Here is a 15,915-nt window from a genome sequence, read left to right as displayed (position 1 = left end):
TTTGTAAAGTGATGATTGTTATGTGGCAGTTTTTATATTTTGCACAGTATTAGAGGACGTGTTACTGTTTCTGTGGTGTTGCATTGTATGCAGAGTCTGGTTTCTTGGTTCAGTTTAACTTTTGTCTACGTATTTCTATTTTTAGTTTGTGATTATTCCATATTGGGCGAGGGTGTTTCTGTGTTCTGTGTGTATGAAAAGGACATGGCTTTTTTTGTTAGCTTCGACTGTACAGGATCAATTGACTGTGCAGGATCTGGCTTGTTTGGTTTTACAATGCGTGTGTTGGTGTTCTAGTGCTCACTGCAGTGTTTAAGATACTGCCTTTTCCTAGGTGCACCCTTGTTGTGTGACTCATTATTAAAAATCTCTTTTATATAGAGGAGGGGGTTGTTAAAAAATGATCATAACTGACTGTCACATATACTAGGTACGCTACTGGATTTAATGACCCTATTCTAACTTTACTGTTGACGTAGGTGTTGTCCCCCCCCCACATGCACACATACACTATAAAGAATTAAATAAAATATTTTTAATACACTGCTAATTATTACCTGCATCTTTACCTAAACTGTTTTGCCCTAGCTCTCACTATGATCTTTATCTGCTACTTTTTTTTTTTTTTTTTTTTGCTGTAGTGCAATCACACAGGTCTCCTTCAAGGCTTAGTAACACCTCTCCATAAATTATGTGGAAGAGGTCTGGAAGTGGGGATCGCATCTATTTCATATCCACAGTGAGATCTCAAGAAGGAACCTAGTAATCAAAAAACATTAGAGGTGCTGTAGAGCCATTTCTTTTATGACTGGATGAGCTATATTTATCTTTTTTTTTTTAGTTGTTTAAATTCATGCAGAAATAAATGGCTAGATTGAACCTAATGACTTCATTAACGCATTTCCCTTTTTTAAACCTCTATACCAGGGGTGCCCAATACGTCGATCGTGATCAACAGGTCGCTCGCTCAGGCGACCCCAGTCGATCGCAGAGCAGGTTCCTTTCCCTTCTCTTTTTTCCCCTCCTGACTAGCCCGCTCCTGAATTCTGCTGCTGCCGCCGCTGCTCAACATTTAAAAAAAAAAAAAACGGCTTGAAGAACTTATGCTCCGGGGGCTAACGTGTGCTTGTACCGGCTTCCCTTCTCTTCCCTCTGAAACTGGAAGTTATGTCGGGGGGGGGAAGAGAAGGGAAGCCGGCACGCACATGTTAGAGCCCCGTTCGCGGGCTAAAGCGGGAGACAGGTCAGTTAAGCTTGCGATTTGCTCTTCTTGCTGCCAGGTCCTGCCTACTTTCTGTTTCCTCAAAGGCAGGACTCAGCAGCATTTTTTCCAATAGGTCGATTTTGGGCCGATCAACCTTCCTCTCCCCGACGTCAATTCTGCCGTCGGAGAGGAAGTTCTGGCCAACGGAACTTCCTCTCCGACGGTAGAATTGACGTCGGGGAGAGGAATGCTGGTGGGCCCGAAGCAGGGAGAGCTTGGCCAGTGGCCTGTTATCCGATGGCAGTGGCTTGGGGGAGAGCAGGGAGGGAGAAAGAGGGCAGGCAGGGAGACAGAAGGAAAGAAGAGAAACAGAAAAAAAGAAAGGGGGCATGAAGAGAGAAAGAAAGAGAGGGCAGGGAGAGAGGAAGAAAACGTTGGGGGGGGCAAAGGGGGTCAGGAGGAGAGGAAGTATACAGGCTAAAAGAAGGGAAGAAAGATTGGATGCACAGTCAGAAGAAGAAAATGCAACCAGAGACTCATGAAATCACCAGACAAGGTAGGAAAAAATGATTTTATTTTAAATTTAGTGATCAAAATGTGTCTGAATTTATATCTGCTGTCTATGTTTTACACTGTGGTCCCCTTTTACTAAACCGCAATAGAGGTTTTTAGCGCAGGGAGCCTATGAGCGTCGAGAGCAGCACTGGGCATTCAGCGCAGCTCCCTGCGCTAAAAACTGCTATTGTGGTTTAGTAAAAAGGGAGGGGGGTATATTTGTCTATTTTTGTATGGTTGTTACTGAGGTGATAGTGCATAGAGTCATCTGCTTTGACCTCTTTGAAAAACCCTGGAATAGGAATGATGATTAACATTTTCTATGTGTACAGTGTGCTTTGTGTTTTTTTTAAAATTTTATTGTTGGTAGATCATTTTGACTTGGTCATTTTAAAAGTAGCTCGCAAGCCCAAAAAGTGTGGGCACCCCTGCTCTATACCATTTGAAAGAGGGTGCATATCTAATTATCCACTTCTGGAATTGGATACTTCTTAAATTTAGTAAACATATTCTGACACAAGTGTCAAACCTTAAAAAAGGAAGTCATATTGAGCATTGGAAAATAATAATAATTAACTAATAAAAATAGTACACATTTAATTTTCCCCACCACCAAATTTCCCCGTCCTGCCACACCCGGCTACTTTTTCATGCCACCTGGCTGGAAAAAATTTCTGGGGAGAACACTGTGCTATATTGTCTTTCTAAGCATCAGTATGCTTGTTTTTCCGTCTTTAGGTCCTCGATATATCAGGGTAAGGATTTGGATATTCTGACCTTGCAAAGTGTGGCACAGTGGTTAAAGCTACAACCTCAGCATCAAACCTCCTTGTGACTCTGGGCAAGTCACTTAATCCCCCCCATTGTCCCAGATATATTAGATAGATTGTGATCCCACCAGGAAAGACAGGGAACAATGCTTGAGTATCTGAATAAATTCATGTAAACCAGGGGTGCCCAAAAGGTTGATCGCAATTGACCAGTAGATCGCAAAGGCAACACGAGTTGATCACGGAGCCCATCCCGGGCTCCATGATAGATTCACATTGCCTTCGAATTCTACCTGCTTTGCCATGGACATTTGCTCTCCCGACGCAGTATACAGTTGGGCCGACCAGCGCCGGGCTGACCAGCTTCCCCCCCCTGACATCAATTCTGACATTGGAGAGGAAGTTCTGGGCCTGCCAATCATTGCCTGGCTGGCCCGGAACTTCCTCTCCGATGTCAGAATTGACATTGGGTGGAAGGTTGGTCGGCCCGGCGCTTCTGTTTACCGTGTCAGGAAGCAGGGATAGCTCACAACTCGGCGGCGGTGGTGGCTTGGGGGAGGGCAGGGAGAAAGAAAGAGGGCAGGCAGGGAGACAAAGAAAGAAGGGAAACCGAAAGAAAGAAAGGGGGGGGACAGGGAAACAGAAAGAAAGAAAGGGGGCATAGAGAGAGAAAGACATTCAGAAAGAAAGGGGGCAGGGAGACAGAAAGAAAGAAGGGAAACAGAAAGAAAGGGGGGACAGGGAGGCAGAAAGAAAGAAAGAAAAGGGGGACAGAAAGAAAGAAAGGGGGCATGGAGAGAGAAAGACAGAAAGAAAGGGGGCAGGGAGACAGAAAGAAAGAAGGGGCAGGGAGACAGAAAGAAAGAAGGGGCAGGGAGACAGAAAGAAAGAAGGGGCAGGGAGAAAGAAAGAAAGGAGGGGGCAGGGATATAGGAAGAAAAAGTTGAGGGAGGGAATGAGGTCTGGAGGAGAGGAAACATACAGGAGGCTGAAAAAAGGAAGAAATATTGGATGCACAGTCAGAAGAAGAAAGTGCAACCAGAGACTCATGAAATCACCAGACAACAAAGGTAGGAAAAATTATTTTATTTTCAATTTAGTGATCAAAATGTGTCTGTTTTGAGAATTTATATCTGCTATCTATATTTTGCACTATGGCCCCCGTTTACTAACCCGCAATAGCGGTTTTTAGCACAGGGAACCTATGAGCATCGAGAGCAGCACAGGGCATTCAGCGCAGCTCCCTGCATTAAAAACCGCTATGTGGTTTAATAAAAAGGGAGGGAGTATATTTGTCTATTTTTGTATAGTTGTTACTGAGGTGACATTGCATATTTTAAAGTCAAGTGCTTTGACCTCTTTGAAAAACACTGGAATATAAATGATAATTAACATTTTCTCTGCGTACAGTGTGCTTTGTGTGGTTTTTTTTATTTTTATTTTATTGTTGATAGATCATTTTGACTTGAAAAGTAGCTCGCAAGACCAAAAAGTGTGGGCACCCCTAATGTAAACCATTCTGAACTCCCCTGGGAGAACGGTATAGAAAATTAAATAAATAAATAAAGATGTATGGGGCAATGGCGTCTAGTGATTGTAGGATTGTTCTTTTGGTGAGTGACCATCCCAATTGTTCAGATACTTTGGTCCAGAATTGGTTGAGATCTGTTTTTCCTCTGCTTAAGATTTTTTGTTTAGCTGGTTTGTCAGTTGTGCTTCCCATATAGAGGGAAAGAATAAATGCAGCAGTACCAATCCCCTTACTTCACAATACTCTACACTCTGTTAACATTAAAACTCAATTAGAGAAAAGGAGATTTCTCTCACATGAGGCCTTGATGCATTTATAAGCATAATCATGTTCTAGAAATTCTCTTGTACACATTTCAGACAGTTTAGATTCACGGGCCATGGAACATAATCATCTCACTTTTGGAAACTGTTCCCACTGGAAGAGTTTCCTTCAGATGCTGTGGATGACACAGCTGTCAGATCTCAGCAGTGAAGTTTTGTCAGTTTGCATCTCCCAAGCTAAGTAATCTGGAACTCCCCAAACATACTTTCTTAATCATAACATGCAAGAAAGGCCTTTGAATCTCACCAGTTTCTATCGCTCTTTGCCAATGAGAATCAAATCCGTTCAGCCCATGAAAGAATTTGTCCAGACTCTTTAATGCCTTTCCAAAGCATCAAAATAACATCTCCACAAAATTATATGTTCCTGAAAAGGGCAGATTCCTAACCATGGAGGATGATTTATTCTTTTAAACTACATTTCCAAGTTAAACATCTTAAGGAGGAGAGTTGTGAAGCACTTTCTGAGCTTTTTAGTTTATCAGCTCAACAGAGGATCCCTCTTAAATTTTATTTACTGGGTCTCCAGGACTGCCAAGCGGGACCTAGTCTGGACATTTTGGAGGCCGCTTGGGCGGAAGATCTGCAGTGTTCTTTGACAGCTCAACAGATTCAACAGGTGCTGAAAACCATCAAGAGAGTGTCTGCCAATGTTACTCACTGGGAACTACAATTGAAGGTGGTGCTGCGGCTTTACATTTCCCCTGAAAGGGCAGCTCGGATGGGCATCACTTTCACTCATCATTGCCCCAAGTGCACACAGGCTCATGCTTCACTGGGTCACATGCTCTGGACTTGTCCTTTGATTCTCCAGTTCTGGCATGATCTGGGCAACTATATTTCTTCCCTCTGGGGCAGACGTTGGTCTCCTCTGCCCAGAGCTTTATTTGGCTATTATACTATTGCTGCACCAAAATTGAAAGGAATGACAGCTTTTGTAGCGCATACTGTGCTTCTGGGATAGAAAGCCATATTGACAAACTGGATATCACAGGATCCACCGACTTACAGTCAGTGGAGAGCTATGATGATAGTGCAAGACTCTTTGGAGTGGAGACAGGCTGGTGACCTTGACCTGGGCCCAGGCCGCTGCTTCTGTCAGATTTGGGAACATTTTTGGATGGACTTTACACCTCAGGCCCGTGGACGCACACTGAACTTATGAGGGGGGTCGCACTCCACTTATCAGAATGTTGGTTCTTGTTACTACTGTTGTTGGTGGTTGGGGGAGGGTGTGGGCGGAGGGATGGTGGGGGTTTGAGTAGTGCACATGTAAGAGTCTCTAGATTACACTGCTATGATCTTTTACTTGCACCTTTTCTTGAACACTTTAATAAAAATATTTAAACATAAACTACATTTCCAAGACTAGCCACTGACATGCACAATATGTAAAAATTTAGAGCAAATCAAAACATAAGAGGCATCCACAAATAATATGGCAATATATATATGCACCCAGTCGTCACCTGAACACTTCCCTGCAGAATGAAACCCAGTACACAATATTCTGTGTAAAGAAGCCAACCTCTACATCAGCGTCTCTCAACCCAGTCCTTGGGACACACCTAGTCCCGTCAGCGCTGTGTACGCCTTTCAGCACTTTAGAAATGCTAAATAGTAGTAGTAGGTTCCTTGATATGTAATAGTTACATGTACTCTATAACCCAGTCCAGACCCATGTCGGATCTTAGTATCTGTTGGTGCTTTACCAACAAAAGAGTGTTCTGTATTCTATACTTGTGTGCAGGAAAGTTCTTGGTCCACCCCTGCTTTTGTGTGTGTTTTGAAAAACATTTCACCATTTGGCAAGAATGATGATCATCTGCATTCAGTGGGATGTGCCAAATTTTAGACATTTATCTCACAATTTATTTGTAAAAAGCACTTCCCGGACATGCTTGGCACCTGCTGCTGCTTCCTTCTGTAATTTGAATATCAGGCCCATGGTTTTTAGTATTTATATATTGAGGCACCCCTGAATTTATTTTCTATCAGAAACCCTCAGAATCGTTAACCTGTTCCCCTCTCTCTCTCTCTCTCTCTCTCTCAGATCCTACAGGAAATGATGAAGGAAATTGACTATGATGGAAATGGGACAGTGTCGTATGAGGAATGGCTGCGAGGAGGATTAACTACTGTACCCCTGCTCGTCCTCTTAGGCCTAGAGATAGTATGGACAGGGGTCTCTGGTGGGGGGAATAAAGGGAGAATCCTGCAAATATAATCGTCAGCTTTCCAAAGGGGAGCCTAGTCTAAGCCCCTGTAAATCAAAGCTAGTTTTAAGCAAGATCCAAAGATAGCAATGTCCAGCCTCCTCGAGAAAAATTGCTACTTGCGGCACTCGTACCGCTGCTCCCGGGTTGGCGTAATAACTACTTTCCACTCACCCACCTGATACCCTCCCAACTGAGGCAGGAGAGCAGTGCTGTTTCTCTCTGCTCCTCTGCCAGCTTCACTCTGAAGTTTAAACAGTGCAAGGTTTGAGAGTGTCCCACGAAATTATACAGGACTCTACATATCAAACTTCAGTTTGACATTAGCAGAGGAGGTGACAGTGTGAGGCAGGAAGAGCTGTGCCCCTCCAGCCAGCAGGAGGAGAGTGCACTAGGGTGTAAAGCAGGGGTCCCCAAAGTCCCTCCTTGAGGGCCGAATCCAGTCGGGTTTTCAGGATTTCCCCAATGAATATGCATTGAAAGCAGTGCATGCACATACATCTCATGCATATTCATTGGGGAAATCCTGAAAACCCGACTGGATTTGGCCCTCAAGGAGGGACTTTGGGGACCCCTGGTGTAAAGAGTAGCAGCTGGTGGAAGGGAAGGCTGAATGAGGCTGCCAAGGGACCGCTTTGTACTTTCAGCACAGCAAAGAACGGCCACACCCTCAAAAGCTTGCAATAACCTGATCTCTGCCTAGTCTGTTTTAACCTGATTTCTGTGTCTCCTCTGTTCTCAGAATATGAAAGATGATGGACAGCATATGTGGCATCTAAAACACTTCAATCGTCCAGTTTACTGCAATGTGTGTGAGACACTGCTTTTTGGTGTAAGGAAGCAGGGCCTGTGCTGCACGTGTGAGTGACTGACCTAACCCCTGACTAAACAACTTCCCATAATCTATCCCAGATATCTCCAATGCTCCTCTACACCAGTGGTTCCCAACCCTGTCCTGGAGGACCACCAGCCAGTCAGGTTTTCAGGACAGCCCCCATTATATGCAAATCTCTCTCATGCATATTCATTAGGGCTATCCCAAAAACCCGACTGGCTGGTGAGTTGGGAACCACTGCTCTACATCAGTGTTTCTCAACTCTGTCCTGGAGTACCCCCTTGCCAGTCATGTTTTCAGGATATCCATGTATAAACTTGATTTGCATGCACTACCTCAATTATGTGCAAATTTCTTTCATTGTGGATACCCTGAAAACCTGACTTGCAAGGGGGGTACTCCAGGACCGAGCTGAGAAACACTACTCTACACTATCCCTTCTGACTCAGCTCTCTTCCCCTCCCCTTCACTGTCCCTTACACCTCATCTCTCCCTCCCCTCTCTGCTGTATTCTCCAGCTCAACTATCTGGGCCTTTGCACTGTCCCTTTCCCATTCCAAGTGTTTTCTCCCTTCCCAGGAAACCTTTCTGTAGACTCTTATAAAACTCTCTTAGGGCTTCTTTTACTAAGGTGCGCTAGTGTTTTTAGCACACGCTAAAGATTAGCGCGTGCTAACCACGCACTAAATGAAAAATAATAACGCGAGCTCTGTGGAGGCGTTAGCGGTTAGCGCGTGCGGTACTGTAACGTGTGCTAAGTGCACGCTAAAACCGCTAGCGCACCTTAGTAAAAGGAGCCCTTAGTTTTTGCTAAGAGAGAAAATGGTGAGGCTTCTGGTAACAGCTTATTTGAAGGAGAGCTTTATGCTGGCTCTGCCTCCTTCTCTCCATGTTTCTCTTAATCCACCTCTTTTATTCTCTGTATCGCCTCTTCTCCTTTCTGTCCTTGCATCTCAAGACTCCTGTCTTTGTTTTTTATCCTGGCAGTTTGTAAATACACTGTTCATGAGCGTTGTGCACGGAAAGCACCGTCCTGCTGCATCAGCACCTACGCCAAGTCTCGCAAAGAGGCCGCCGTAAGTTCCACTTCCTGCTTCCTAAACAGGATAGCGCAAGAGCTCTGAGCAGTCGAGGAAAGAGGCCACAGCCCAGGGAAGGCAGGGAAGAGACTGGAACTGCGAATGGAGGAAGAAAGGAGTCTGGGAATGTGATCAGAGAGTGAGGGAGGACTGACGCTTTGATCCTTTGACAGGGAGGATGCTGAATGTTTGACTGGATAGGAAAGGGAGGTAGGGAGGAGGCTGGGATTCTGAAGGAGTGAGGAGACCACCACGGAATGGGCTGTTTCATGTGGGATATTTCAGCATGGCTACGATAAAGCAGCTGCTCTGAATCGTCCCCTTCCAGTGGGAGTCCTTGAAAGAGAGGTGCCATAAGAATATAAGAATTGCCACTGCTGGGTCAGACCAGTGGCCCATCATGCCCAGCAGTCTGCTCACATGGCGGTCCTTAGGTTAAAGACCAGTGCCCTATATGAGTCAGCCTTACCTGCGTACATTCTGGTTCAGCAGGAACTTGTCTAACCTTGTCTTGAATCCCTATAACAGCCTCTGGAAGAGCGTTCTAGATTTCTATCACTCTCTGGGTGAAGAAGAAGTTCTTTACGTTTGTATGGAATCTATGCCCTTTTAACTTTAGTGAGTGCCCTCTCGTACTCTCCACCTTGGAGAGGGTGAACAATCTCTCTTTCTCTACTAAGTCTATTCCCTTCATTATCTTGAATGTTTCAATCATGTCCCCTCTCAGTCTCCTCTTTTCAAGGGAGAAGAGGCCCAGTTTCTCTAGCCTCTCGCTGTACGGCAACTCCTCCAGCCCCTTAACCATTTTTGTAACTCTTCTCTGGACCCTTTCAAGTAGTACTATGTCCTTTTTCATGTATGGCGACAAGTGTTGGACGCAGTATTCCAGGTGGGGGCGCACCATGGCCCGGTATAGCGGCATGATAACCTTCTCCGATCTGTTTATGATCCCTTTCTTAATCATTCCTAGCATTCTGTTCGCCCTTTTTGCCACTGCCCCGCATTGTGCGGACGGCTTCATTGACTTGTCTATAAGTACTCCCAAGTCTCTTTCCTGGGGGGTCTCCCTGAGTACCACACCGGATATCCTGTATTTGTGTATAAGATTTTTGTTACCGACTTTCATCACTTTGCACTTATCCATGTTGAACCTCATTTGCCATTTCGCAGCCCATTCCTCAATTGTGTTTATGTCTCGTTATAGGTCTTCACAATCCTTCTGTGTCCTCACTACTCTGAATAAATTTGTCCGCAAATTTAACCACCTCACTCATCGTACCAATTTCCAGGTCGTTTATAAATATGTTGAAGAGCACGGGCCCATGCACCAAACCCTGCGGCACTCCATTTGTGTCGCTTCTCCAGTTTGAGTATTGTCCATTTACCCCTACTCTCTGTTTCCTACCGCCAACCAGTTTTTAATCCACATGAGTATATCACCCTCGATTTCATGGCTCACAATTTTTTTAAGTAGTCGTTCATGCGGGACCTTGTCAAACGCCTTTTGAAAATCCAGATATACAATGTCAAGTTTCAAGTTTATTGAGATTTTGATTTAAACGCAATATCAAGTATTTTCAATGCGTATAACAATAATAATTTGGGGGGGACAAATAAAACAGTTTAAAACCATAAACATACAGTTTTATCCATAGTTACAATTAAAAATAAAATAACAATTAGGTCACCCTTGTCTATCTGCCTCTTTACTCTTCGAAGAAGTGCAGTAAGTTTGTCAGGCAAGATCTTTCTTTACTGAAGCCATGCTGGCTGGTCCTCATCAGATTGTGTCCATCAAGGTGATCAATGATGCGGTCCTTTATCAGCGCCTCTACCATCTTTCCCAGTACCAAAGTCAGACTCACTGGGCTGTAGTTTTCCAGATCTCCCCTCGAATCTTTCTTGAAGATCGGCGTAACATTCGCCACTTTCCAGTCTTCCGGAATCCTTCCTGATTTGATCGATAGATTGGCTATTAGTTGAAGCAGTTCAGCTATAACCCCTTTCAGTTCCTTGATTACCCTTGGGTGGATGCCGTCTGGTCCCAGGGATTTATTGTTTTTGAGCCTATCAATCTGCCTGCATACCTCTTCTAGGCTGACCGTCAACCCTGTCAGTTTCCTGTCTTCGTTTCCTGTGTATAACCTGTCGGCTTCCGATATATTGGATATATCCTCTTTGGTAAATACAGATGCAAAAAATGTGTTCAGTTTGACAGCGATGGCTTTATCCTCCTTCAGTACTCCCTTTATTCCCTAGTCATCTAACGGCCCCACCGCTTCCTTCGCGGGTCATTTCCCCTTAATATATTGAAAGAACGGCTTAAAATTTTTTGCCTCCTTGTCTATTTTTCCTCATAGTTTCTTTTGGCCTCTCTCACTGCCTTATGGCACTTGCTTTGATGTTTGGCTTTTTCCAGTTTTCGTCCATTTTTGTCCTTTTCCATTCCTTAAACAAAGTCTTCTTGTCTCTGATCACTTCCTTCACAGTGAGCCACGCCGGTTCCTTCTTCTTTTTCCTCTTGGAACCCTTGTTGATACGCGGTGTATATAGATTTTGTGCCTCGGTGACTGTGTCCTTAAAAAGAGACCATGCTTGCTCTAGCGTTTTTACAGGGCTTATCCTCTTCCTAATCCCTTTCCCCACCATGACTCTCATCCGTTTGTAGTTCCCTTTTCGGAAGTTCAGTGCTGTGGCCGTCGTTTGGGATCGATTTTTTTGTTCCTATGTCCAGGTTGAAGTGGATCAAATTGTGATCACTGTTTCCCAGCGTTCTTTTTACTTCTATACTTTGTGCCGGTCCTCATAGTCCTTTTAGAATTAAGTCCAGAATTGCATTTCCTCTTGTATTTTCCTTGACAAGTTGTTCCAAGAAGCAATCGCCTACAGCATCCAGGAACTTGATCTCCCTACTGCAGCTGGAGGTGCCTAGGTTCCAATCTATCCCCGGATAATTGAAGTCGCCCATGATAACTGCATTGCCTCCCTTACATTTGTGTTTAATCTCGTCTGTCATCTCTCCATCAGTCTCTTCGGACTACCCTGGAGATCGGTAGAAGATGCCGATCTTCGTATCCGTTCCAATTGTTCCCAGTATTTTGGCCCATAGAGACTCTACCTTATTGTTTGCTTCCGGCATGTTCTCTCCGGTAGACTCAATTCCCTTTTATGTATAGGGCAATATCTCTACCTTTTTGCCCTATTCTGTCTCTGCGGTAAAGCTTGTATCCCAGTAGCACAGTGTCTCAGACATTGTCCTCATTCCATCATGTTTCCATGATGCCGATGATGTCTAGATTATCTTTTTGTGCCATAGTTTCCAATTCCCACATTTTATTCCTTAGGCTCCTTGCGTTTGTGTACATACACTTAAGTTTGTGGCCTGTTACTTTCTTTCATTTCCTTTCCCCTTCTATCTCCTTCATTTCCGTCCCTTTCAATCAGTCTGGATTTCTATCTTGCCTATGATCCAGTGAGTCTGCCTCGCAATCTTCTTGCATGGTATCCTCTGGGTATACCATTTCCCGAACCATCGACTCTTGGTCGACTGTCGGCTTTCCCCTTCTTCTTAGTTTAAAAACTTCTCAATTTCTCGCTTGATGTTGCTTGCAAGTAGCCTCGTTCCATGTCCGCTGAGGTGCCAGATCACAGACATAGAGGAGAGGGGGAGGGAATAATTTTTGGGGGGGAGGTTTTTGTAGGGGTCATTGCCCCCCCCAAACGTTGAATTGAATTGGGGGAAGGGTATTGCTTCCTCCCCCAAATGCTGACTCGGAGGTTGACTAAGAATGCCAGACTTGAGTCCCAGTACAGAAACATAGAAGATGACGGCAGAAAAGGGCCACGGCCCAACAAGTCATAGAAACATAGAACATAGAAACATAGAAACATAGAAGATGACGGCAGAAAAGGGCTACAGCCCATCAAGTCTGCCCACTCTGCTTACCCACCCCCTGTCTATGCCCTAATGACCCAATTTCCTTATCTTGACCCTTGTAGGGATCCCACATGAGTATCCCATTTATTCTTAAAGTCTGGCACGCTGTCTGCCTCGATCACCTGCACTGGAAACTTGTTCCAATGATCAACCACTTTCTCTGTGAAGAAATACTTTCTGGTGTCGCCATGAAATTTTCCGCCCCTGAGTTTGAGCGGGTGCCCTCTTGTGGCCGAGGGTCCCTTGAGAAAGAAAATATCATCTTCCACTTTGACACGTCCCGTGAGGTACTTAAATGTTTCGATCATGTCTCCCCTCTTCCTACGTTCCTCAAGAGTGTAGAGCTGCAATTTGTTCAGTCTCTCTTCGTACGAGAGACCCTTGAGCCCCGAGATCATCCTGATGGCCGTCCGTTGAACCGATTCAATTCTGCGCACATCTTTACTGTAATGTGGCCTCCAGAATTGCACACAGTACTCCAGATGAGGTCTCACCATGGCCCTGTACAACGGCATTATGACTTCAGGCTTTCGGCTGACGAAACTTCTATTGATACAACCCAATATCTGCCTTGCCTTAGATGAAGCCTTCTCCACTTGATTGGCAGTTTTCATGTCTGCACTGATGATTACTCCTAAATCTCGTTCTGCTGAAGTCCTAGTTAAAGTTTCTCCGTTCAAGAAGTACGTCTTGCATGGATTTCCGCTTCCGAGGTGCATGACCTTACATTTCTTAGCATTGAAGCCTAGCTGCCAGGTTGAGGACCAACTTTCCAATGTAAGCAGGTCCTGCGCCATATAATTCTGTAAACTGCATTCACTTACTATATTACATAGTTTGGCGTCATCGGCGAATAGTGTTATTTTACCTTGAAGCCCTTGAGTCAGATCCCCTAAGAATATGTTGAAAAGGAATGGACCCAGGACCGAGCCCTGCGGCACTCCACTGGTCACCTCCGATGTTTTAGAGAGGGTACCATTAACCACCACCCTCTGAAGTCTGCCACTCAGCCAGTCATTGACCCATGCAGTCTGCCCACTCTAATGACCCACCCCCTAAATTCTTCCCTGAAGTGATCCCACATGCTTATCCCATTTTCTCTTAAAGTCCAGCGTGCTGCTGGCTTGAATTACCTGCAGAGGAAGACTATTCCAATGATCAACCACCCTCTCAGTGAAGAAGTACTTCCTGGTGTCACCATGATATCTCCCATCCTTGAGTTTCAACGGATGTCCTCTTGTCGCCGTAGGTTCTTTAAGAAAAAAGATATCCTCTTCTACCTCAATACGGCCCGTGACATATTTGAACGTCTCAATCATGTCTCCCCTCTCCTCGAGTGAGTATAGCTGCAACTTACCCAGCCTTTCCTCATACGGGAGGTCCTTGAGTCCTGAGACCATCCTGGTGGTCATTCGCTGAATGTCACACATCGCCCCACTGTACGCTGAATCTAATTTGTGGGAGCATCGCCCCCCCAAATGCTGAATCGGGGACTGAATAAGAATGCCAAACCTGAGTCTCAATATGCCACAGGGCCACTTGCACTCCCAGAAAGCATAGAACGGGCAAAAGCGGCTTTGTTGAAAAAGGCTGTAAATATAATAAACGATGACTTAGAAAAGAAGTTCTGACCTTGAATTTTATATGTAGAGCTGAGCACTTCTGACTGAAAATTTTAAATTGAGAAAACATCAGAAATGATCTACAATGCTCTCTAACACATCTTTCTTTCTTTCTATTCATATTAAAAGCTGATTAGAAAAATCGTCTGTTTAAATAAACATCTACCCAAATGCTAATTGCAGCAGATTTTAGGCATCTGAAGGGAGTTAGGCACTTGAAAGCAATTTGCCTTCAAGGAAAAATCGCTCATCTGCCTTCAAATGAGCCTAGCCTGCCAATAAGCTTAGGAGAGATTGCTTCTGCTGTTGCTGGTTCCTGTTCCTCCTTCGGTCTAGGACGATTTATCGATTCAGTGCTGAAACAGCCGTGCTGAACTGGCCACGATGAGACGGCCATGATGAATCATCCTAGACCCAGGCCACCAGCGAAGCGAGAAAGCAATGACTGAGATTACAATTTTTTGTTTCACTTTTTATTTTTCACTGTAAAGTTTGGGATACATGTTTATTAATACAGGGTGCCCACAAAAACACTCCTTGATTTTAAATGGTTACAAAACCAAAATTTATCGGAATATTCTTTCACCTTTCAGGCTACGGTTTCATCAACTCATAAAGTTTCATATGATATCTGTTGATTACGTACACTCGATGGGCGCTCCGCCTGTTACTTGGCAAACATCGATACGATAATCGAGCTTGGACCAGACTCTCCGAAGCATATCCAGCATAATCGCATTTATATCTTCAGTGATGCGTTCCTGCAGGTCATCCATACCCCTAAAGGAAAAAGTCACAAACAGTAATGTACGGTGATCTCGAGGAACACCTGGTCATTTTGTCACGTTGCATTGTCTGAAGGTTGTAACTTCTGCAGCAATTGCAGCTTATAAGGGTGAAAGTGCAAGCGATTGTGTAGGATCTTGCTAACCGTGCTTTTTGGGATTTGTATTTGCTATCGTCTTATTTATAAACATATTCCTATAAGTTTTGATTTTGTAACCATTTAAAATCAAGGCATGTTTTTGTGGGCACCCTGTATGTAGTATTTTGAATTATCATATTAAAGAATCTCTTTCCTTTTTTCTCTGTTCTCTTGCTCCTTTTCTTTCTTATTTCTCTTGATTGACTTCTCCCTATTTGTCGCCCAACTCATTTCTCCCCATTTCTCTCTCTCTCTCTTTTTGTCTCTCGTTCTCAGGTGCAGACTCACATCTGGGTGAGAGGTGGATGTGAAGCTAACAAGTGTGACAAGTGCCAGAAGAAAATAAAAAGTTTCCAGAGTCTGACTGGCATGTGCTGCGTCTGGTGCCACATGAAGGTGAGAAGTCACAAACTCCCTCAGAGTGCTCTGAGCCTTTTAATACAACCCAGTCACCCCCTGCTCTCCACCCCTGTCCCTTCAGCCCCTCTTCTTCTACCCACACTCTGTGCTCCTTCCCTTCTCTGGAAGGAAAACATCCCAGAGTTAAGCAAAATCTCTTTATAAAATGCTGCAGAACTTGTCCTGAAAATGGACTTTGGCACTTTGCAAAAGGTTTAGCTTAAACAATTCTATCAAAATTGTGGATGCAAACTAAGTACAGGCTCTATTTTTTGTTTACTAATTTTACCTGAAACTTGAAATCTTTGCTGGATAAGTACTTTCTTGGCCAGAACATTATCTTTCCTGGTAGATCCATGATGACTGCACCATACCCGCAGAATGTGACTGTGGCGTGCTGAAGGACCACATCCTGCCCCCTGCTGCCATATGCCCCATCATCCTGGTGAGTGATTTGCTTGAACCCTACTTGAGGAATGTAGCCTACGTGATATGGTGAGCCCCTGTTTGTTAAGCAGC

The 15,915-nt window shown here is 44.4% G+C and overlaps 1 protein-coding gene across 6 annotated transcripts in view; it reads left to right on the top strand.

The window, feature by feature from the left end:
• The window catches only part of DGKA (diacylglycerol kinase alpha), a 281,663-nt gene that overhangs the window by 210,613 nt on the left and 55,135 nt on the right, over positions 1–15,915 (top strand). For all 6 annotated transcript variants that reach the window (XM_033937010.1, XM_033937009.1, XM_033937011.1 and 3 more), the window contains 5 exons: positions 6,437–6,556; positions 7,342–7,459; positions 8,422–8,510; positions 15,274–15,393; positions 15,749–15,841. In XM_033937010.1, coding sequence (XP_033792901.1) covers positions 6,437–6,556; positions 7,342–7,459; positions 8,422–8,510; positions 15,274–15,393; positions 15,749–15,841 — 540 coding nt within the window. The remainder of the gene's footprint in view (positions 1–6,436; positions 6,557–7,341; positions 7,460–8,421; positions 8,511–15,273; positions 15,394–15,748; positions 15,842–15,915) is intronic.

Source organism: Geotrypetes seraphini, chromosome 3, assembly GCF_902459505.1.
Source record: "Geotrypetes seraphini chromosome 3, aGeoSer1.1, whole genome shotgun sequence".
Taxonomy (NCBI): Eukaryota; Metazoa; Chordata; class Amphibia; order Gymnophiona; family Dermophiidae; genus Geotrypetes; species Geotrypetes seraphini.
The sequence above is the reverse complement of the archived record's forward strand: the minus strand, read 5'-3'. Positions and strand labels throughout refer to the sequence as shown.